Raw genomic sequence first — 22623 nt, 5'->3', positions numbered from 1 at the left:
AGATGAAACTCAATTCACTTGCTTTTCTCTGCTTAGCAGTAGAGACTAATAGGGTAATCACATCCCTTTCAAAAACACATCTTGCTTCTCGTGAGGAAATAATGGCACCCCGCATCTGGCTCATCATTGAAGTCCCTAGGGGCCATCACACCCAATGACAAGTCTCCATTTCCTTACTGTCAAGATGTTCGCACTATTCCGCTACTCTATCGCACAGGTGCAGATGTGCCTTCCTCTTTCCCTCCCTCTCCCTCCCATGCGTGGGCACACATGCACACACACACACACACTTGTTTTTTTCCATCTTTCTGGGAGGTGGAGGACAGTGATGGGTCCATGGAGAATATGAGTGTAAGTTTGAGGGAGATGACAAAATAGAAGTCAATTTCACAAGTTACCAGGAGTAACGAAACTTTTCTTCTCAGAAAAAAAAGAAAGGAAAAAGATGACATGTCAAGTCACCAAATCTGATATTCGCAAAAAAAAAAAAAAAAATCATGAAAGAAACAGCAGCTGAGACAGCCTCTATCTTGTACCAGCTCTGAAAAAGCCATGGCAACGAGTAGGATAGGTCATGACAGAGGTTAGTGCAGAATTAGTGAGTGTCATAGTTTGGACAGGCAGAACAGGAAACAGGGAGGCTGTCACCATTCATGCCCAGGAAACCTGTGACACAGCAAAACCACCATTACAGAAGGCCTGAGACGCATGTCCAGTTGAACAATGATCCGTCATGTTTACTTCATCTTACTTTAACCCCAGCCGTCACAGACAGGGACATGACTGCCCTCAGAGTTTTGAAAAAGAAAAAATGCAGACATTCAAAACCAGACAGCTGGGCATAGCCTAGCCTTCTTAGCTTCCAGGCCATCACATCATCAATGAGAAAATATTTATTAGACAAGAAATAAAAAAAAAATTTCTTTCCTGTCAACAGTAAAAAAGATTTACCAAGAACAAAACCCAAAGTAGAGAGGAGGAAAATATGGCGGTCTAGACAGTTGATCACATTTATGATGCTTTCAGCTTTCACTTGCTCTTTAACAAATATGAAAAACAAATGCCCACTTTAACTTTTCCTGAGAAAAAGTATGTCAAAAAACTCTTAATATGCAAGATGGAAATGGCAACTACACCCTTGTTTTTCTAATCCTGTTGTGACATAATGCACCTTTAAGATCTAACAGAACAAGTTCAGCCAGTCACTGTCTTTGTTCCTGCCTTGATATACTGCACCAGGCTTGTAAGTTAGTTCCCTGAATAACTGCTGCATCATATACCTTTTGCAATTGTGTGTCTTCATTTTGAAAGTAATGTGCTTTAGAATTTTAAAGTTGGCCTGTTACTCAACGGGATGACGAAACCATGGTAAACAGTAAAATGAAAAGAAGTCAAAAATGGGAGTAGTCTAGACAGTGTTACCTTCGTGACTTCACGCTTACGCCGTACTTCCTCTCCAGGCCTTGCGTTTTGATGTGTCACCGTTTGAAGTGATCCTTTTGAGCTGCGGATGATGTACCTCTTCAATGTAGTCTTTGCCGAATTCCCCCAAAGAACCACTTTTTAGTTGGCCTTTCAAGTTGAACCTTGAACATGTATTTAGAACTCCCCAAATCCTTTTAAGCATGATACCCCCCCCCCCTCCCAAATTCCTCTGAAAACAACCTTTAGTTGCCTGTTAAAGGGCAAGCACACTCCCCTGACATCCCTTCCCACTGAACCCTGTTAGTCACTCCAATCCTTTTCCGCACTGAAACACCACTTCCTCCTCCAGGTAAGATGCACAAGAGCCTGTGACATAACCATCCCCGTTATGCCTCCAGTCTAATTCAAGAAGTGAAACGCTTGCCCTTCAGTGTGATTCATCTGTCGATTTGTCTCTGATAAGTGGATTGTGATGCAGCCTTGACTTCTCCAGACATGAACTGATCGCGCAGTGTATGTGTGTGTGTGTGTGCGCTCTACGAAGCCTCAATCAGCTTATCACCTAGCCTGCTTGTTAATGCCACTTACCCAGATGAGTGATTATGGAGGTACAAGCTGTAGATGGCAACTTTTCCGCTGATGCGATCAAAGGCATGACCGTACCCAGGGAGTATAAATGAAGAGTAAACACCCTCTCATATCTCAACCTCTTCCACAGCCATCCACAGGTAAGTTGTTTCTAGCAGTTGTGAATCACATCAGTGTTAGACTTGAATCGTCTCCTTTACAAAACTGGATTCCAAACTTGACTTGGATTACAAACATTCCATCTATTTTTCCTCCCGTGGTGATGCTTATGTCGCTCCGGGCATCTGTTCCTCCAGCAGCGTCGGAATGGCCTATCTACTCCCAGCAGCCCTTGTGGTGTTGCTGCTACTCACTTCCTGTTTCCCAGAATCCTCGGCTACCCCATCACAATACCTGTGCGGCTCTCACCTGGTGGAGGCTCTGTATCTGGTGTGTGGGGAGAGAGGCTTCTTCTACAGTGCAAACAAGAGCAAGCGGGACCTGCAGACTCTACTTGGTAAGGCTACGGTTTTATTTATTTTTTTACAAGTTTTTATAATGCCTAACGAAGATCTACATCACTCTTAAAACAAATGTGTTGCCCCTATCTGGACACAGAGATGTGTTAAAAACAACAGAGATGTGTTAACCTTACCAGTCATGCATGTTCTAATCATTTTCTGCATTATACTGCGTGGGTATAGTATGTTTACAACAAGGTTATTGGTGATTACAACTGACAAAAATAGATTGAACAGAGATTTGTGTTGTATAAACTGTTAAAAAAAAAAATATATATATATATATATATATATATATATATAAACGTTTTTTTGGAGTTTTGGAGCCAGCAGTTTTAGGGGCACTTAACCATCTGAATTGTTTTTTCCCCCCTAGTTTTCCTCTCCAAATCGTCAGTCCCGGGGAGACTAAGGCATCCGTTAAAGAGCATCCACGGCGAGTTGAGAAAGAGGAGGGGCATAGTGGAGCAGTGTTGCCACCAGCCGTGCAGCATCTACCATCTTCAGGAGTACTGCAACTGACTCCCTGCACACCACAGATGCAGCGGTTATATCAGAGACAGAGCTCAACCAAAGACTGGCAGCAAAGGGGCAACTTTCTGGCCCCCTGACTTTACAGCTACCACAGAGAGACACTGTGGCTAATCTCTGTAGTTGTGTATGTGTAAACAATAAAATATTCATCAATGTGCATCCAAATTGGAATTTGTGTCATTTTGATGGGAAGATGAATTCTGAGGAAGAAGCAAGCGGGCCTGGTTTTTGTTCACTGTGGACCTCTACTGCCCTCTTCTGTTCAAAAATGGAAATGTTTATATATACAGTCTACATAAGACACTTGGCCTTTATCTTCATTTTTCTGCATCATTCTTAAGAATATCTGGGTTTAAAGCAAGTTTTTAAGGGCTAGAGCAGTCTAAATAGATTGAGGTTGGTTATTGGTTATCCCTGACATATTTATTTGTTTTTCATAAATATCTTTCGGATATATACCGTGGGGAAAATAAGTATTGAACACGTCCACATTTTTTTCAGTAAGTATACTTCCAATGAAGCTATTTGCATGATATGTTCACCAGACATTAGTATTAACTCAGATAATCCACCCATATTTAAAAAATCCATTAAAGTCACAGACAAAAACATTAAAGTCCATAGGTAGAGTTATGTGTAATAAAGTGGAATGACACAGGAAAAAAATATTGAACACGCCTGCTGAAATTTCTTAAATACTTTGTGGAAAAGCCTTTATTCGTAATGACAGCTTCAAGGCATTTCCTGTATGACGAATCTAATCAGTCACAGCATTCTGGTGTGATTTTGGCCCATTCTTTTAAACAGATAGTGCTTTAATATTGAAGATTCCAGGGGTCCCTCTTGTGAATTCTGATCTTTAGTGAATTTCCAAAACTGAAGTCAAGGCCTTGACTTCATTTTGTCTGAAACCAATTGAGAGCTTCCTTTGCTGAATGGTTTGAATCATTGTCCTGCTGGAAGGTCTAGCCATGTCTCATCATCCTGGTGGATGTAAAGATTCTCCCAGAAAAAAATGACTCCATTCATCATTCCTTCAACTGTGTGAAGTCTGCCAGTACCATGAGATGAAAAACAGCCCACACCATGATGCCACCACCTCCAAACCTCACTGTTGGTAGGGTATTTTTAGGGTGATGCACAGTGCCATTTGTCCTCCAAATATTGTGTGTAGCATGACATTCAACAAGCTTTGACATGTTGTTCCTCAGCAATAGAGTCATGCGGGATGAGCGTGCATAGAGGCCATGACGGTAGAGTGCATTGCCAATGATTTTCTCTGTAACAATTGTACCTGCTGCCTCCAAGTCTTTCTGGAGCTTTCTCCGAGTGGTCCTTGGCTCTTGGGCTACTCTTCTGACTATCCTTCTGACTTCCTGGTCAGAAATATTGCAAGGAGATCCTGTGCATGGCCAGTTGATGATGCAGTGATGTTCCTTCCAATTGCAGATAATGGCTCCAATACTGCTTGCTGGATGATTCCATTGATATGTTTTGCAACAATAAGGTTGCTGGGAGAGCTCTTTGCTTTTACACATCATGAAATGTTTCTTGTGTGACACCTTGGTAACAAAAAACCTTTTTATAGCCCACCAGTATGTACTAACTCGGCTAATATCAATCTGCATAAATAGGAGGGATAATTTATTTAACTACTTATAGATTCCAGTTTGTTCCTTGCCATTCCTTGCCTTTGTGTACTGCTTTTTCTTAGTGTGTTCAATACTTTTCCCCTGTGCCATTCCACCTTTTTACTCATAACTCTACTTTTAGACATTAATGTTTGGATTTTTATATATGTGTAGATTACCTAAGTTAATACTAATGTCCGGTGAACATTTCATGTGAATAGCCTTACTGGAAGTATACTTACTGCAAAAAATGTTGACGTGTTCAATACTTATTTTTCCCGCTGTAGATCCATCACTGGTGGAAATCTCTTGGACTTTTTTTTTTTTTTTAAACCTGATTATAACTTTAGATATTGTACAGTATCTTCTACATGTGCCTCTTGAATTTCCCCTAGGGATTAATAAAGTATCTATCTATCTATCTATCTCTGTTAGCCACTGTGAGTTATACAAAGCTGTTAGGCAAGTTGTTCTGCTATATTCTGGGTGTGGTGGAGCAGTTGTAACATCACCGCCTGATAACACCATTTACATTTATTCATTTAGCAGACACTGTTGTCCAAAGTGACTTTCATATGTCAATTATATCACAAGTGATTACATTGTTCCCGCCCCGGAGCAATTTGGGGTTAAGTGCCTTGGCACAACGGCCGAGAAATGAACCCACGACTATTCAGGCTACTGCACGCTAGCCCAGCTCCTTAACCACTACACTACCACTGCCCACACCAGCCACTACACTAACACCACCCACAACACTATACCACCGCCCACACCAGCCACTACGCTACCACTGCCCACACCAGCCACTACACTAACACCACCCACAACACTATACCACCGCCCACACCAGCCACTACACTACCACCGCCCACACCAGCCACTACACTAACACCACCCACAACATTATACCACCGCCCACACCAGCCACTACACTAACACCACCCACACCACTATACCACCGCCCACACCACCCACTACACTAACACCACCCACTACACTACCACCGCCCACACCACCCACTACACTATACCACCGCCCACACCAGCCACTACGCTACCACTGCCCACACCAGCCACTACACTAACACCACCCACAACACTATACCACCGCCCACACCAGCCACTACACTACCACCGCCCAGACCAGCCACTACACTAACACCACCCACAACATTATACCACTGCCCACACCAGCCACTACACTAACACCACCCACACCACTATACCACCGCCCACACCACCCACTACACTAACACCACCCACTACACTACCACCGCCCACACCACCCACTACACTATACCACCGCCCACACCAGCCACTACACTAACACCACCCACACCACTTTACCACCACCCACACCAGCCACTACACTAACACCGCCCACACCAGCCACTACACTAACACCGCCCACACCAGCCACTACACTAACACCGCCCACACCAGCCACTACACTAACACCACCCACACCACCTTCAACACCATACCACCGCCCACACCAGCCACTACACTAACACCACCCACACCAGCCACTACACTAACACCACCCACACCACTATACCACCACCCACACCAGCCACTACACTAACACCACCCACACCACTATACCACCACCCACACCAGCCACTACACTATACCACCGCCCACACACTATACCACCGCCCACACCAGCCACTACACTAACACCACCCACAACACTATACCACCGCCCACACCAGCCACTACACTAACACCACCCACACCACCTTCAACACCATACCGCCGCCCACACCAGCCACTACACTAACACCGCCCACACCAGCCACTACACTAACACCACCCACACCACTATACCACCACCCACAGCAGCCACTACACTATACCACCGCCCACACCAGCCACTACACTAACACCACCCACAACACTATACCACCGCCCACACCAGCCACTACACTAACACCACCCACACCACCCACAACACTATACCACCGCCCACACCAGCCACTACACTATACCACCGCCCACTCCAGCCACTACACTAACACCACCCACAACACTATACCACCGCCCACACCAGCCACTACACTAACACCACCCACACCACTATACCACCACCCACAGCAGCCACTACACTATACCACCGCCCACACACTATACCACCGCCCACACCAGCCACTACACTAACACCACCCACAACACTATACCACCGCCCACACCAGCCACTACACTAACACCACCCACACCACCCACAACACTATACCACCGCCCACACCAGCCACTACACTATACCACCGCCCACTCCAGCCACGACACTAACACCACCCACAACACTATACCACCGCCCACACCAGCCACTACACTAACACCGCCCACACCAGCCACTACACTAACACCACCTACACCACTATACCACCGCCCACACCAGCCACTACACTAACACCGCCCACACCAGCCACTACACTAACACCACCCACACCACTATACCACCACCCACAGCAGCCACTACACTATACCACCGCCCACACACTATACCACCGCCCACAGCAGCCACTACACTAACACCACCCACAACACTATACCACCGCCCACACCAGCCACTACACTAACACCACCCACACCACCCACAACACTATACCACCGCCCACTCCAGCCACTACACTAACACCACCCACAACACTATACCACCGCCCACACCAGCCACTACACTAACACCGCCCACACCAGCCACTACACTAACACCACCCACACCACTATACCACCGCCCACACCAGCCACTACACTAACACCGCCCACACCAGCCACTACACTATACCACCAACACCACTATACCACCGCCCACACCACCCACAACACTATACCACCGCCCACACCAGCCACTACACTATACCACCCACAACACTATACCACCGCCCACACCAGCCACTACACTAACACCGCCCACACCAGCCACTACACTAACAACGCCCACACCAGCCACTGCCAGTCACCCTGAGTTCAAAAAGTCTGTGTTGCTTTGGATAAAAGCATCTGCAACACACCAGTTAACTTTATTTTTCTCAGTCTGCCAAGACATTGCTTCACTACTTCTGCAAACGTAAAACGTAAATCTGGATTTACAAGGGGTTTCATCCTGGGCTTGTTTCATGGTCAATTTCGGTTTATCAGCATAGCATCTAGCCTGATCCCAGAGCACTTCAATTAAACTGTTTAAAAGGTCCAAAAGGCTTGTGTCCCTTTTGTCTCTAAATTAAACCGACACAATGTAAGAACTTATTTACCCCCTGGCATCAATTTCCAACATACTGAGTACAACACCCTTTGGCGACATCTTTAGAAAACGAGGCAAAAGTAACTTTTTAATTTGTTTAGGAAAGTTTCTGTTGATGTCCAAGATGCTTTTAAACTAAAAACATTACAATTGGGAACATCACTTATAGCACCACATACGCTGTGGTATCAGTCGTAACAGTTGACTTTTGACAGTTGAGAAACTATACGTTTCTAATAGGCTATTAAAAAGGAGATATCAATGATCAACAATGACAAGCCAGCTAGAACTTGCCACTCTGAGACACGTTCCCAATTAAATGGACTAGCATAACGTTCAAGTTAGACCTGCTGCAATGGAGATAAGAGAGAGGACACAAAAAGTATCATCCTTATGCAACATGCTGTTTTGACATTATAAATGTTCTCTAAGAGTGAAAAGCAGTTTGCAATAAAGCTATCCACAACGTCAAAAAATAATGAGCAGCCGATGAGAACCCAATTAAATGCCTGCCGTAGTTTGCCCACCTCTGCTTTAAATGCATGCGTAGTGAAAGAACATGCTTGCTGTTTAAATGGACCAATATGGATAAATATGGTCCATTAGTAATCTTAAAATGTATATGTGGCATACACAGTGCATTAAGGCCAAACATTCTATATAAATTATATAAATAAAGTTCTATATTAGAATAATAATATAAATAAAATTCTATATATTTTTCATTTTCTTACACTGCTCACTGTGGGCTTACTGAGAGTTCCAGAAAGCCAGATTGGTTTTATTGGCAGTCATAATTAGGGTTGCATGGGTATGAGATTTTTGTCATATGTTGACCATCTCAAAACATCAGTTTCATGGCATGCAGTATTTGTTTAGCATGTCTGCAAGTCAGAGATTAGCTGAGAGATAAGTGGAAAATTATTTTCCTTTATCTATTCTATTTTATTTATTATTTTATTTAATAATTGAAATCGTAAGTTATTAATGGGATACATTTGATCTGCACTGAGGGATGTTCTCAATGATTGACTACCAAAGGAGGAAATGTCTCAACCATTGTTTGTCCCTTTTCATACCATGGTATGCCACAACGTCTGCATACTGCCTTTAGCCATTTTGCTCAGATGCTCTGATCAAGGGCACAGAAAAGATGGCCAATGATGTAAGTGTACATGTATGTAAAAAGATATTTTTATTTCAAACCAGTGTCTCATTAATGCTATAAACATGGTCACATCATCGATTCTAAAACATTAACAAGGCTTTTATAGTTTAATAAAAGAGCTCACATTTGGGGTGTGCTAAAACTCTGACGTGTATTTTAAAGGACAAGGCCCTTACGCACATGCATACTGCATGTGTAATATATAGCACATGTAATGTACATAGCCATAGCCAAGTAAAAGACAGAAGTGTGACATAAAAAAAAAAAAAACTCCCATCATGTCCACTTGTGTGAGCAACCACAACAAAATACATACAAGCTTTTGGCGTCATCAATTCTCTGTCCAGGTTTTTTTCTGCACTCTGCCTTTAAATAACAGGTCTGTAGCCTAAAAAAACAAGAAGGCATGAATGTTAGTCAGGTCTATCAGCATCTCACTGCATATTATTATTATTTAACTGTTCACAACTTTTCAAAGTGCAAAGGGTTCAAAGATAGACAACATTGCTGAGAAATGGCTGAGTGAATACATATACATTCCTGTTTGTCGCTTCCCATGTCAGTCCCCATATTGCTGAACTTCACTGGCAATGCCAATCTAAAAGGTTGCTCAATAGAGTAGCGGGTATGCAATGCCAATCTAAAAGGTTGCTCAATAGAGTAGCGGGTATATGCAATGCCAATCTAAAAGGTTGCTCAATAGAGTAGCGGGTATATGCAATGCCAATCTAAAAGGTTGCTCAATAGAGTAGCGGGTATATGCAATGCCAATCTAAAAGGTTGCTCAATAGAGTAGCGAGTATGCAATGCCAATCTAAAAGGTTGCTCAATAGAGTAGCGGTATATGCAATGCCAATCTAAAAGGTTGCTCAATAGAGTAGCGAGTATGCAATGCCAATCTAAAAGGTTGCTCAATAGAGTAGCGGGTATATGCAATGCCAATCTAAAAGGTTGCTCAATAGAGTAGCGGGTATGCAATGCCAATCTAAAAGGTTGCTTAATAGAGTAGCGAGTATGCAATGCCAATCTTAAAGGTTGCTCAATAGAGTAGCAGGTATGCAATGCTACTCCGGGTTACTCTCCAAAATGCATAACAAAATTACCCGTCACACCATTGCCCACAATACATCACTAACACCAGGTCTCCAAGCATTTGAATGTGTAGGGCAATGAATGTGTAATGTGCAATTGAATGTGTAGGGTAATGTTCCCTTGACCTTGAGTATATTTATACACTGGAGAAGAATAACAAAAAAATAAAAACGAATGCTAAATGCTTAGACCAAAAGGTTAAACTGACTGTCCCCACCACCCAGCAGGTGTTAATCTGATGATACACAAGACCACTTTTTGAGCAATGTTGCAGGGCACTGTTCCTGAGTATTGTGGTTCTGGCATGTTCCCATTGATATTGGCCAACATTAGTTTCCTTCTTTTAATCAGCAGTAGGCACATTTTCATCTAATCAGAACACATGGAACCGGTTATGTGGTTGCCCAGCAACATTGCTCAAAGAGTTCCCATGCCTCCTCACCTTTAGATGCTTGGGCTGGCTGTTGGTTGCCATTTGCTTGGGCCGTGTGGAGTGGGCTGCAGCTGATGGGCGCTTACCAGCTTTGAGGGTGGTGGTGGTGGGGGGGCGCTGGTTCTCCTTGTGGTCATGCTTGAAAGCCTTGCTGGGGTCGAAACGTGGAGCCTGGCTCGGCCTCAGCTGCTCCAGCTCACGCTTCTGCTTTGAGACCTGGGACCTCAGCTTAGACACCTCCTGCACGCACACACACACACACACAATTATTCGACATATTTATCTTACTAATTGGTATATTAATTAAATCTATAGCTCTAAATCTACATATTTGTTAAACAATATTTTCATGAGTGGCAAAAGTAAAATGATCAAAGGAATCAAGTGTTGATTTTGCATACATGTAGAGTCAGCAAATGTAAAACTGTCTAATGATGAAAAGATAAATGATAAAGAACTTTTTTTCCCCAGTTCCAACACCAACCACAACTCTACTAATGTAAGCCACTGAAATGATGGAAGTCTGACCTCTTTAAGGTCAAAGTTCTCCTCCTTGAGTTTGACCACGTGCTTGATCTTCTGCTTCTGGTTCTGATGGCCCATCAGGCGGGCGTAGGCGTCGGCTAACCGGGTAAGCTCCTCCTGCGTGGCCCCCTTCTCGCTCAGGAGCGCACTCCTCTCCGCCGCAAAGCTATCCAGCTGCTCCTGGGCCAGGTAGCACAGATACACCAGTGTCAAGACTGTTTGAGTGTTACAGGCTGAGACGGGGCGGCGCGGCTATCTCTGTGTCTAGCCTATCCAGGTTTTACAGGCCAAGACCTTGTTTGTTGATTATTTACTTTGTGTGTGTGAATGAGCGTCCATAGAGTCAAGTCTGTTTTCCGAGTCTTGGGGTCAAGGCAGAACAGCAGGCTTATGGATGGGGGCTATAAAGCAGATGGTATGAAAGCCAATTTTTCAACCAATTTCAGCTGTTGCCAGATAGTTTACAGCCGGGCTAAGAGTGTGTGAGTGCCATCGTCAGTCTCAGTGAATGTGAAAGTATGCCTTTCCTGGATAAATATATCATCAGCACATGGTTAGGGTTAACCCTACAAAGGGAAAACAAGGCCAATAGCAGAGATTCAAAGAATCCTCCATAGAAATGCATGGGGTTAGTTTGTAACACCAATAATAGGGCAGTAGTCTACACAAACCCCGAAAATAGCTGCCCAATAACTGGCCAAAGTGTGTTACCAAGATGGCCGCAACGTGGGGGGACTTGATAATAAGGACTTTGCCAATAGTGTTTAGACGGTCAAATTAAAGTATGCAGCGACACTTACCTGGAACGGCTGAACTTTAGCAGACAGCTCCTCATACAGGCTTCTCCACTTCTCCATCTCCGCATCATTTGAGCTGAAGAAATTGAGAGAGAAAAAAGAAGTGTGACTAGGATTTCACCATTTTCACTAATCAGTGACTATAGATGGTTACAATTCCAATAGAATACAAAATTTATAATTACATTCCATTTTTTTTTGCAGTCTATTTAACTAAAGCCATTACATATTCAGAGAAAACCTTAAAAACAGATGTTAGGGCTGCTCTCTCACCTCTGTTGGAGGGCTTGTGTGAGCCTGGTCTCCATCTCTTGCCTCTCCTGCTGCAGCTTCTCCATCTGCTCCTCCAGCACCCTCCGGTCCTCCTCCGACTCCTCCAGCCTCTTCTGGAGCTCAGCGCAGCCCTCCTCCAGGGACTCCACCATGGCCTCGAGACGACTGGCCTTGCCCAAGCGCCCCTCTGCCGAGTCCCTCCTCCTCTGCTCCAGCCGAGCCCTCTCCTCCCTCTCCTTCTCCAACTGAGCCAGGATGCTGCCTCTCTCCTCCCTCTCCTTCTCCAACTGAGCCAGGATGCTTTCTCTCTCTTGCCTGTCGTTCTCCAGTTGTGCTAAAGCAAAACTTTTTTCCTCCCTCTCCTTCTCCAACTGAGCCAGGATGCTGCCTCTCTCCTCCCTCTCCTTCACGAACTGAGCCAGGATGCTTTCTCTCTCTTGTCTGTCGTTATCCAGTTGTGCTAAAGCAAAACTTTTTTCCTCCCTCTCCTTCTCCAACTGAGCCAGGATGCTCTCTCTCTCTTGCCTGCCGTTCTCCAGTTGTTCTAAAGCACGACTTCTTTCCTCTGTCTCCTTCTCCAGCTGTTTCAGTGCATTGCTCCTCTCCTCTTTTAGCTGTTCCAGAGCCTTGCTCCTCTCCTCCTCTAGCTGTTCTAGAGAACTGCTCCTCACCTCCCTCTCCTTCTCTAGCTCCTCCACGATGCGGTCCTTTTCCATCTCTAGCTGTTCCAGGGTGGATTTCCACTCCTCTCTCTCCTTTTTTAACTGTTCCAGTGCATCGCTCCTCTCCTTCTCAAACTGTTCTAGAGAGCTGATCCTTTCCTTTCTCTCCCTCTCCAGCTCCTCCATGACGTCGTCTCTCTCCTTCTGCAGCTGTTCCAGGGCAGCTTTCCTCTCCTCTCTCTCCTTCTCTAGACTGACAAGTGCGCTACTTCTCTCCCCCCTCTCCTTCTCCAGCTGTTCCAAGGCACTATTCCTTTCTTCCTGTAGCTGTTCCAGCACCTTGCCCCTCTCCTCCTCCAGCTGTTCTATGGAACTTCTCTTTTCCTTTCTCTCCTTCTCTAGCTCCTCCAGGATGCCCTTTCTCTCCTCCTCCAGCTGTTCCAGAGCCTTGCTCCTCTCCTCCCTCTTCTTCTGCAGCTCTGCGAGCGCGCTCTGCTGCTTGTCTAGCTCCCCCTGCAGGCCACTGAGGGCGCGGCCGTGGGCATCCTGGGCACACTCCAGCTCTTCCTCCTTCTCTGCCAGCTGTGTGCGGGCCTCCAGGAGCATTCTAGATTATGCACAAAAGCATGAAAAACAAAGGCATGAAGCTACAGACAAGGAAAGCAAAAGGTAAGTAACGTTGCATCAATACACTCAAAATTGAACAAATGAAGGAATGACTGAACTGAATGGATGAATGCACAGAATGGATGGATGGATGGATGAATAAATGAATGAATACACCAAATGGATGAATGAACAGAATGGATGGATGGATGGATGGATGAATAAATGAATGAATACACCAAATGCACAGAATGGATGGATGGATGAATGAATACACCAAATGGATGAATGCACAGAATGGATGGATGGATGGATGAATAAATACACCAAATGGATGAATGCACAGAATGGATGGATGGATGGATGAATAAATGAATGAATACACCAAATGGATGAATGAACTGAATGGATGGATGGCTGAGTGTTGGGGTGTCCGTACCGGGCGTACTCCTCCCTGGCCTTCTCCTGCGTCTGCTGCAGGCAGCCCTGCCGCTGCTCCTCCTCCTGGAGTGCCTGGCTGAGCCGCGCCACCTCCTGCTCCAGCGCACGCACACGCTCCTCCGCACTGCTCCGCTGAGCCTCCAGCTGAGACAGACGCTCCTCCACACCGCTCCGATCAACCTCCGACTGGGACAGCCTAGGCATGGACAAAACCCATTTCAAGTTTGGATTCATACACATTATTAAGCCAAACAAAGCAAATGGCATCCATCAGCATCTTCTGCTTTTGTCTCTCGGGAGTGAAGCCCATAAAGTGTCAATCTACTGTACATTCAAATCTCATGCTGTCTAGCACCACATAACTAAAACAGGTCAGTCTCCAAAATAACCAAGAGATACTAACCTATCCACTTATCTATTATCACAATGAAAATATCTTGCAGCCAGTCTACATGCAAATGTCACATCCAAATTCCCCATGACCACACAAACTAAAACAGGTCTCGCAACACCAAAATAACATTCAACCCCGAACCTCTCCACTTGTCCATTATTGCAGGTCAATAAGTATAAGTATATATACTCTTTTGATCCCGTGAGGGAGATTTGGTGTCTGCATTTATCCCAATCCGTGAATTAGTGAAACATACTCAGCACACAGTGAGGTGAAGCACACACTAATCCCGGCGCAGTGAGCTGCCTGCATCAACAGCGGCGCTCGGGGAGCAGTGAGGGGTTAGGTGCCTTGCTCAAGGGCACTTCAGCCGTGCCTACTCAGTGTTTCCCACAGAATGAAATTATACTTGTGGTGGTAGGTTTGTAGAATTAACTTGAATGCAACAGTTTTTAACAAATTAGCGCAGCGTGGTTATGATGCTAACCAGATTTAAGCACAATTTAGTACAACCTGGAAAATCATTGTGTGGTGGTCAATGTTGATATTGTGGTGGGCCGCCACAAATAAGTCAATGTATGGGAAACACTGCTACTGGTCGGGGTTCGAATGTAACGCACATATTGCCCATGATCAGACACACACACGCACGCAGCAGGTCGTGACCTCTGACCTGTGGAGCTGCTCTCTGGCGCGGTCCAGCTCGCTCTGGAGCGCCTGGTTGCAGGCCTGGAGGCTGTGCAGCCGTTCCTCCCCCCGCAGCTCCTGCGCCTCCAGGGTGGAGAGCTCGTCCAGCGCCTCCTCCAGCTCGGCCTCCAGGCCACGTCGCTCCGCCGCCGCCAGGTCCCACTCCCGCTCCAGAGTGGCCTTCAGCGAGCGGCTACGCTCCTGGGCACCACGCGGACGGGAGGCAGAGAGGGACAAACAAGGTCAGCAAGATGGATTCAGATGCAAGTGAGCTAACCAACTTGATATTAGCCTATTATTATGTTTCACCATAGCATCACTTAAACTAGCAGCCATGTCTCGCTGTTTATGGCACGACAGCTGCGCGCGCGCGCGCGTGTGTGTGTGTGTGTGTGTGTGTGGAGGAAAGACAGACACAGGCTCTGACACGGGCACAAAAGAACATGGTCATTCTTAAAAGTATGTGCACTGGTAGTTTACTTACAAGACGATTTATACAGACAGTATCTTCTCGAAGTTTAGCGTTTGCAGCCATCTTGAATTTAGTCACGATAAGTCGAGCGACGAGTAAGAATGAACAGGTATGATAAGGGATCAGATTCCAAAAATAATTCCGTGGAAATGCATGGATTCCAGTTGCTGCTACTGGAAGAAACTGTAATCCATGCATTTCCACAGAATTATTTTTGGAATCTGATCCCTTATCATACCTGTTCATTCTTACTCGTCGCTCGACTTATCGTGACTAAATTCAAGATGGCTGCAAACGCTAAACTTCGTGAAGATACTGTCTGTAAAAATCGTCTTGTAAGTAAACTACCAGTGCTTTTTCAAAGTTCTCAATGTCTCGTTTTAAATGTCAGGGCCCTCGGAAGTCTACCAATGAAGTGTGGAGATACATTGAGCCTCGTAAATGGTGTAAAACAGTGATTTATTTGCATGGCTATGCCGATGCCGAGGCACCACCATTGACCGCCTTGTTGGTAGCATCGGCTAACTAGCGCCAGATTTCGGAGTGCAGGGGACAAGCCGAGATGGGCTATGAGACATACGTTCACACTCGGTATCATGTTTCAAAACACTTTAGGTCAAAATCACACCGGAATTATCCTTTAAGGAGCTTGCACACTGCTCCAACAAACACCAACATTCTAAAGTTGGCATGGAAGTGCAGTTGGTAGTCTTTAGAATGTTTATAAAACCACCTGCCAGTCCACATCCAACAACCGCCAACAAACACAGACGGCGAGCAGTGTGCAAGCTCCTTAAGGCTGAATACCTAATTTTATTAGTACCGATACTTTTAAGAATGACCATCTTCTTTTGTGCCCGTCAGAGCCTGTGTCTGTCTTTGTCTGGATTGATAACAGGGGAACAGAGGCCAATCCAGGGTTCCAACTCTAAGTCAAATGTAAAATTCCATGAACTATGGGAACCTTGTCAATAGCCGCATTTAGATGTTTTTTTTTTTTTTTTTTTTCAATCATATTTAAATTAATCTGATAAAAGATGTCAACCGAACTGTTTACATGAATGCTAAATAAATCGATTGCTGTTATCTGTGTTTACATGGAACAAGCATTTAATCATTTAGAAGCTCATTGTTGTATTGCTGCCATGGAAACTCATTTGTTTACGACACTCATTGTTTACCACATAGGGAACACCTGCGCAGAAACAAGAAATGTACTCCAACAATCGCAGTACCTGTTTACATGAGTGGATTTTTCAATCGATTGGATAATCAGAGCGGAGTACTCCACCTCTCTTGATCCGATTAAAAATCTAACCAGATTGGACTGAATCCAATTGGTTGACATGTTTACATAAGGCATTTTTATTCCGATTGAGCCATTACTCCGTTTGTAATCAGATTAAACAGGTCCATGTAAACGGGGGCCAATGAGAGGATTAGAAGTGAGGCGATCTCTCCCTCTCTCCTCCACTCTACCTGTTCCTCTCCCAGCTGGGTGGCCAGTGTGCTGTGGCTCTCCTTCAGCTCCTCCAGCTCCCTCTGCTCTGCTCGCCTGCTCTCCTCCAGGGTGCCGATCTCCGTTTTCAGCTCCTGTACCCGCCGCAGGCCCTCCTCCTGGGTCCTGGCTGTACAGAGACATCACGAGCACAAACAATAAGATCTAACACTGCACAAACAAAAACAATTACATTTGGTATCCTGGTAACCAAACTACAGTAGAAGGTGTTTAGTAAAGGTGGCTGATATTTAGCACACTTTTAACCAAAGCAATGGATAGCCCACGACCCCTGGCCGACTCTACCACTGCTCCACAATGCCTTCAGTTTGTGAAATGCAGCGATGGGCGCGAGCCCCTGACGCCCCAGCTGAGCTCACCTCTCTCGTCCTCCAGCACCAGGCACCGCTCCCCGAGGTGGGCCACACGCTGGTCCAGCTCCTCCTCCGTGCGCCGCAGCACCACCCTGAGCCGAGCCAGTTCCTGCTCCTGCTGCCGCATGGCATGCTTGGAGGACTGCAGCTCGTCGCTGCCGTTCTCCTTCTGCCGCTCTAGCTGCTCCAAGGCCTTCTGGGAGGCCTTCAGCTCGCTGCGCAAGTCCTTTTGCAAAGACAAACCGTTCAAATGAAAGAAATTCGATAGACCTGACCAATTTCGCTTGAAAGAATGGACATATACTGAAGGTGTCCAGTTATTACACGGCTCTTCACAATGCAAGTAGAACGCTCCATTGACTTGAATGGGATTTCCCAAAGTTCTAGCGCTGCACGTCGGGGTCCGGTTCGCCCTGTCGGGACTTACTTTTCTATACATTATCCCTTACTTAAAGGTTAGCCTTATACCTAACTATATTTAGAAGGCTTTTTCAGAGGGGTTTGTTGACATATTATTCCTAGCCTGATTTATATGGCATTTTATTCCTAAAAACATGGTGATTTTTTTTTTATGCTAATCAGCGCATATTTAATTAGATAATACCTAAGTTGTATATTTACACATTAAATTACAGGAAACTTGTATTGCATTTTTTTATGTTAATGTAAGTAATCAACTGGGGAAGTTCCATAGTGATATCTGCTAGTTACACCCTATTCTCCTGTAGTGTCTCGCCTTAATAATATTATTTCATCACTCCAGAGGAAAACTCCACAACTGAATGGTGTGGTATATTACCATATACTAACTAGAAACTCTACTATTACTACTACTTCTACACCTACAAAACCAGTACCAGAATGTCCTCATTGGCGGTATCCAGGTATTCCTGAAGAACCTTGATCTCCTCCCTCAGTTCCTGAATCACACCTGTCAAGAAGAAGAAAAAACTATAGATACCTACAGCACAAATTGATCTGAATAAACAAAGTGAAAACTTGATATTAGTTACCATGAAGTTTGTCCATCTCTGTTTCAAGCTCTTCATTGTGTGACTTCGTCTCCTTGTGAAGGTCCTCTGAAGATGAGACAAACAACATATGTAAAGATTTAGTGTCTATTATGACTGCAGTGTCACTGGATCTAAACAAACTTTCCAAGTGGCATTGACAGCATTGCATATAGACACGTGGCAACTTTTTCTACCTCATACATTGTTTTTAAATGTAGGCTATAGCCGTTTAAATGTGTTGTACCTTCTAGGCAGCCGCTTAGCCACATTACATGGATTCCCTGTCAGGTGTAATAGTAAGAAAAAAAATCCGAGCGGATATTTCACATCTTATGAAATGCTGATGGCTGTTTGAGTGAGTGACGTTTTTGCCTCAAAAATAAAGCCAAGACACGTCCGTGAATTTAAGGATTTTAACCGCATGCTGTTAAGTTACATGCAGGTCTCTTTTACAAAGGAAAACCATGCTAAAATATAACTCTGTAGTTTTAATTTGATCGTGCCAGTATGAATATATGTTGTAGTATGTGATTCCTACAGTGTAAAAAAAATATACTAACATCTTGGAAATGTTGTAAAATTATTTAAATAGATTAATAAAGCCACCGCTATGGCCACTACCAAAGATAGTGTAGTTAATGATAAAGCTTTATCAACCGTCTCTGCCACTACTATGTTTAGATTGATTTGTTTAGATCCAGTGAAAATGCTGCCTTGAAAACGCTACGTCATGGCTACTCTATTCGGTATTTCACAACCTTGTTCCTATTCTAAACAAACTCACCCAGGTCGTCATTTCTCTCCTTGAGGGCAGAGAGTGTGGCCCTGGAAGCTGAGAGATCTGCCTCTAAAATCTTGACTTTGCCTTCCAGACTTATTTGAAGGAAACTCAGTTCCTGGTGATAATAAATAAGCACAAGAATAAATCAATAACCAAGTCTTGTTATGCATGTCCATGACATTATGCATTGCATTGTGGGAAACTTCTGGGAACTCCTTTGTTTCCAACCCCTTGACAGTGGCATCATGACAGTTTAAGAAGAAAGCAGTTTTACCTTATCTTTGGCATCTAGTTTATTCCTTGCTTCCATCAGTTCCATACTGAGAGCGTTGATCTTTTTCTTTGATGTGTCAGCTGAAAACTGGAAGATTCAGAAGCATATATATGGAACATATAAAAAAAAGCATATAAAAAAAAAAACACTTTACACCAAATATCAGATCTTTCAGTATAACAACAGTCTGCAGAATGTAAACAATATATAATTCTATAATTGAAATAATTCGGTCATAACATTTCAATAGAAGTAATGCACATATTTTATCAGTCTGTGTGTGCCACAGAACTCATAGATATATAGATAGATAGATACTTTATTGATCCTCAAGGGGAAATTCAAGCCCTTGACATTCATGACCTTGAAATTCATGAGGAAATGCATGACCTTGGTGGCAGTAGTAACCTTCTTCTGGCCCTACTCACAGGTACAAGTTTACATGCTGACATTAGAGTGCCACAGCCAAATGACCATGTGTAGCCCTGACCTTGTTCTTCAGGAATTCGTTGGTCTTCTTCAGCTCCCCTTGCTGCCTCTCCAGTGAGGCCACGTTGGCGGCCAGGCCCGTTTTCTCTCTGGTGGCCACCAGCAGTTTGGCCTCCAGCTTCTTCACCTCTTCCTCCAGGGCATGCAGTTGGCGGTCCTGCTCCCCTTTCTGCTGCACCAGAGACCGGATCTGCAGAGAGCAGCAAGAGCCATGTTGGAGCGATGCTTGGTTAAGGTTGTAGTATTTTGCAGATGTTTTTTGTCCAAAGCGACTTAAGAGAATATGAACAGTACTTTCATGTACTTTCTGGTTCAACATTTAAACTTAACTGTTGTGCGCTGATAAAGTGCAGTTTTAGACTAAAAGAGAACTTCAGCAAAAAATCACCATTGAAAAAAAAATGATTTTACACTAGGATAAGACTAAAATCCAAGTATGGAAAAACAACTTCACTGTGTGTTGTATACTGTAGCTTGTATGATCAGCTATAGTTTTAGATAGATAGATAGATAGATACGTTATTGATCCCCAAGGGGAAAATTTTGAGTTTTGAAAAAGGCGTCATAATATTTGTCTAAGGTGTGGTCCAGACAGCCCCAGTTGGGTATTTTGAAATGCATAATCTAGAATAAGCCAATCTCACCCTTTGTGAAAACTGCTTTCCCCATATCGACTGATGAACTTGTGACTTATGTGCAGCTGTTCAGTTTGGCAAAAGACTTACCTCTTTCTCCAGTAGTTTCTGTTGCTTCATATGTATGGACATACTAGCCTTTTCTTTCTTGGCGCTTGCTGCCTCAGACTGCAAGACAAATTAAAACCTCAGACTCTGCTGTTGTTTTTTATGGAGCTGCTACAATCACATTAGTATTCCCTTACCAAACCGTCGACAGACATTGTTCGACGAATTGGGGAGGCAGGAACATCCATCCTCGGTGACTCTAGTGCAGCGGCAGCGTCAGCTATTTGGAAGATGAAAGAGACAGGTATCATTTACCAGGTCCATTATGAAGCAACATCAAATGCTGCTCAAAATGTAGCTGTACAAAAGTAACAGCAGATTCTGCATGAAATCGAACAGGATGTGACAAGACAACTCACGTTTGACGGGCTTGAAGCGTTCTGCTTTCTGGAATGAAACAGCACCCGCCTTGGCTCCACCAGTCTTCACGTCGTATGTGCCCGGAGCAGGGGCGCAACCTAAAATAAATGTACATTAGTCATATTTATGCAAGCGCAATAGGTTTTCCATTAAGTGTAAAGCAGTCATTCTTATGCTGCTTGATACAAGTTTGCGACGTTGACCAACTAAGGTCACGTTACCGAACCACTCCTTCTTAGCTCTTGCTAACGTTATTTCTAACGCTAACTACTCGTCTAAGTTTGACAGATTGGTTGTTAGATCTACTCATGTGCAACTTCTGTTAGGTTAGATAGCTGAACATTCTCGTTACTATCGTCTTGTTTGTTTGCTAATTCCTTCCAAGAAAGCTAACGTTAACGACATTATAGCTAACGTTAGTATCTTCTTGGGTATGTAAATAGTTAAACGTTACACTTACCAATTTCATCATTAAATCGTTTCACAGGTGCCCGTGAAAAAGACATGGCTTCGGCAATGCTACTTCTGCTGCCTTTATGAGTTCTGAACCACAACAAATGTCCCGCAGCTCACAGTGCTGCATTCAAAACCTTTCATTAACGAGTTGTCTACCTCGCTGACGCAGTCGAAAACAGACAGGCATCTCCACCCGCTGAAATTTTAAAACTGGAGTCTCGTCCAATCAGAGTGACGAATGAAAGAAAACCACGTCCTAGCCAATCATCGGGAAGATGGTCAGACACAATGCGTTCCAAAGTAAATACATGCATGCAGGTCTTCTGTAACTTTTATTTCATCCACAAATAACTTATAGGCCTAGCTGGCTACATTTGAACTGAGAATAGATCTAATTATAGTTTATGTAACAAATAAAGTTGGTTATGTTGTCAAAAATAAGATACAGGTCAAATTTGAGATTTGAAAATAAATTATGGATTAAAAAGGAGTCACTAAGAGACACTAAAATGTAGGCTAATCTACATGTAAATGTATTAATTTAGCAGACTTTTTTAGTCAAAGCGATTTAGATATGTCAATTATATTACAAAGGACTATATTGTTAAGTGCCTTCAGTGTTCCCTCTTTTATTTCAGCATGGCGGCCCCCCACGGTTTAATTAATACCGCCACGGTATCATAATCAGGGCAGATGCACATTTGCTTTTTAAATAATCCTGCAACATATCCTCCCCTGTTGGCTGCCACTCACATTGCAATTTAACAATAAGTAGCCTAAACTAGTCAGAGGTTATTATGGCCCGTCCAGTTTCAGTTCACATATTATATATTGTATTGATGTAGCCTATTTAAAGCATTAACTTTCTTCCCAGTGTTTCCTCTTCATTTAGCGGTGCCACTGTTTCAGAATTAGGGGAGAGCAAAATATTGTCCGGAAGCATAGTATGCTAAATGCCCTCAGCTGGCTGCTGAAAATTGCAGTTTATGAATAAACAGCAATGCTAATCCGAGGTACCTGTCTAGTTATATTCCATAAATATATTGTTTTTATAGAAGTTAGTGGCATGCGCTATCAAAAGCTTCCATGTGCTACGCATGTTTGTCAACATCGCAAAAACTAAAATTTTCGCACAACTTGGTGGAAAGGTGTAGCACAGGC

The 22623-nt window shown here is 44.0% G+C and overlaps 3 protein-coding genes across 4 annotated transcripts in view; 2 read left to right on the top strand and 1 right to left on the bottom strand.

Annotated features, from left to right (window-relative positions):
• Window positions 1-22623, top strand: part of med7 (mediator complex subunit 7) — a 123829-nt gene that overhangs the window by 45075 nt on the left and 56131 nt on the right. The window lies entirely within an intron of this gene.
• On the top strand, window positions 2320-3035 carry insb (preproinsulin b). The gene is made up of 2 exons (XM_076292673.1): window positions 2320-2509; window positions 2890-3035. The coding sequence occupies exons 1-2, from the start codon at window positions 2320-2322 to the stop codon at window positions 3033-3035; spliced, it is 336 nt and encodes a 111-aa protein (XP_076148788.1).
• Window positions 9089-21640, bottom strand: hmmr (hyaluronan-mediated motility receptor (RHAMM)). 2 transcript variants are annotated; one of them, XM_076291705.1, is made up of 18 exons: window positions 21467-21640; window positions 21006-21104; window positions 20784-20866; window positions 20629-20706; window positions 19905-20093; window positions 19415-19501; window positions 19144-19255; window positions 18360-18425; window positions 18204-18277; window positions 17353-17572; window positions 16954-17102; window positions 14989-15203; window positions 13920-14117; window positions 12213-13481; window positions 11943-12015; window positions 11146-11322; window positions 10627-10857; window positions 9089-9480 (listed from the first exon to the last, which is right to left on the bottom strand). In XM_076291705.1, the coding sequence occupies exons 1-18, from the start codon at window positions 21510-21512 to the stop codon at window positions 9424-9426; spliced, it is 3423 nt and encodes a 1140-aa protein (XP_076147820.1). In that variant the 5' UTR covers window positions 21513-21640; the 3' UTR covers window positions 9089-9423. The 2 variants fall into 2 exon arrangements, with proteins under 2 accessions (XP_076147820.1, XP_076147821.1); XM_076291706.1 differs by having other exon boundaries at window positions 10704-10857.

This window comes from Alosa pseudoharengus, unplaced genomic scaffold (genome assembly GCF_046254945.1).
Source record: "Alosa pseudoharengus isolate Yale_2024_CS ecotype anadromous, Long Island Sound unplaced genomic scaffold, YU_APseudo_1.1 YU_APseudo_1.1_scf_19, whole genome shotgun sequence".
NCBI lineage: Eukaryota > Metazoa > Chordata > Actinopteri > Clupeiformes > Clupeidae > Alosa > Alosa pseudoharengus.
Note: the sequence above shows the minus strand (reverse complement) of the source record. Positions and strands in the feature narration are given on the sequence as shown.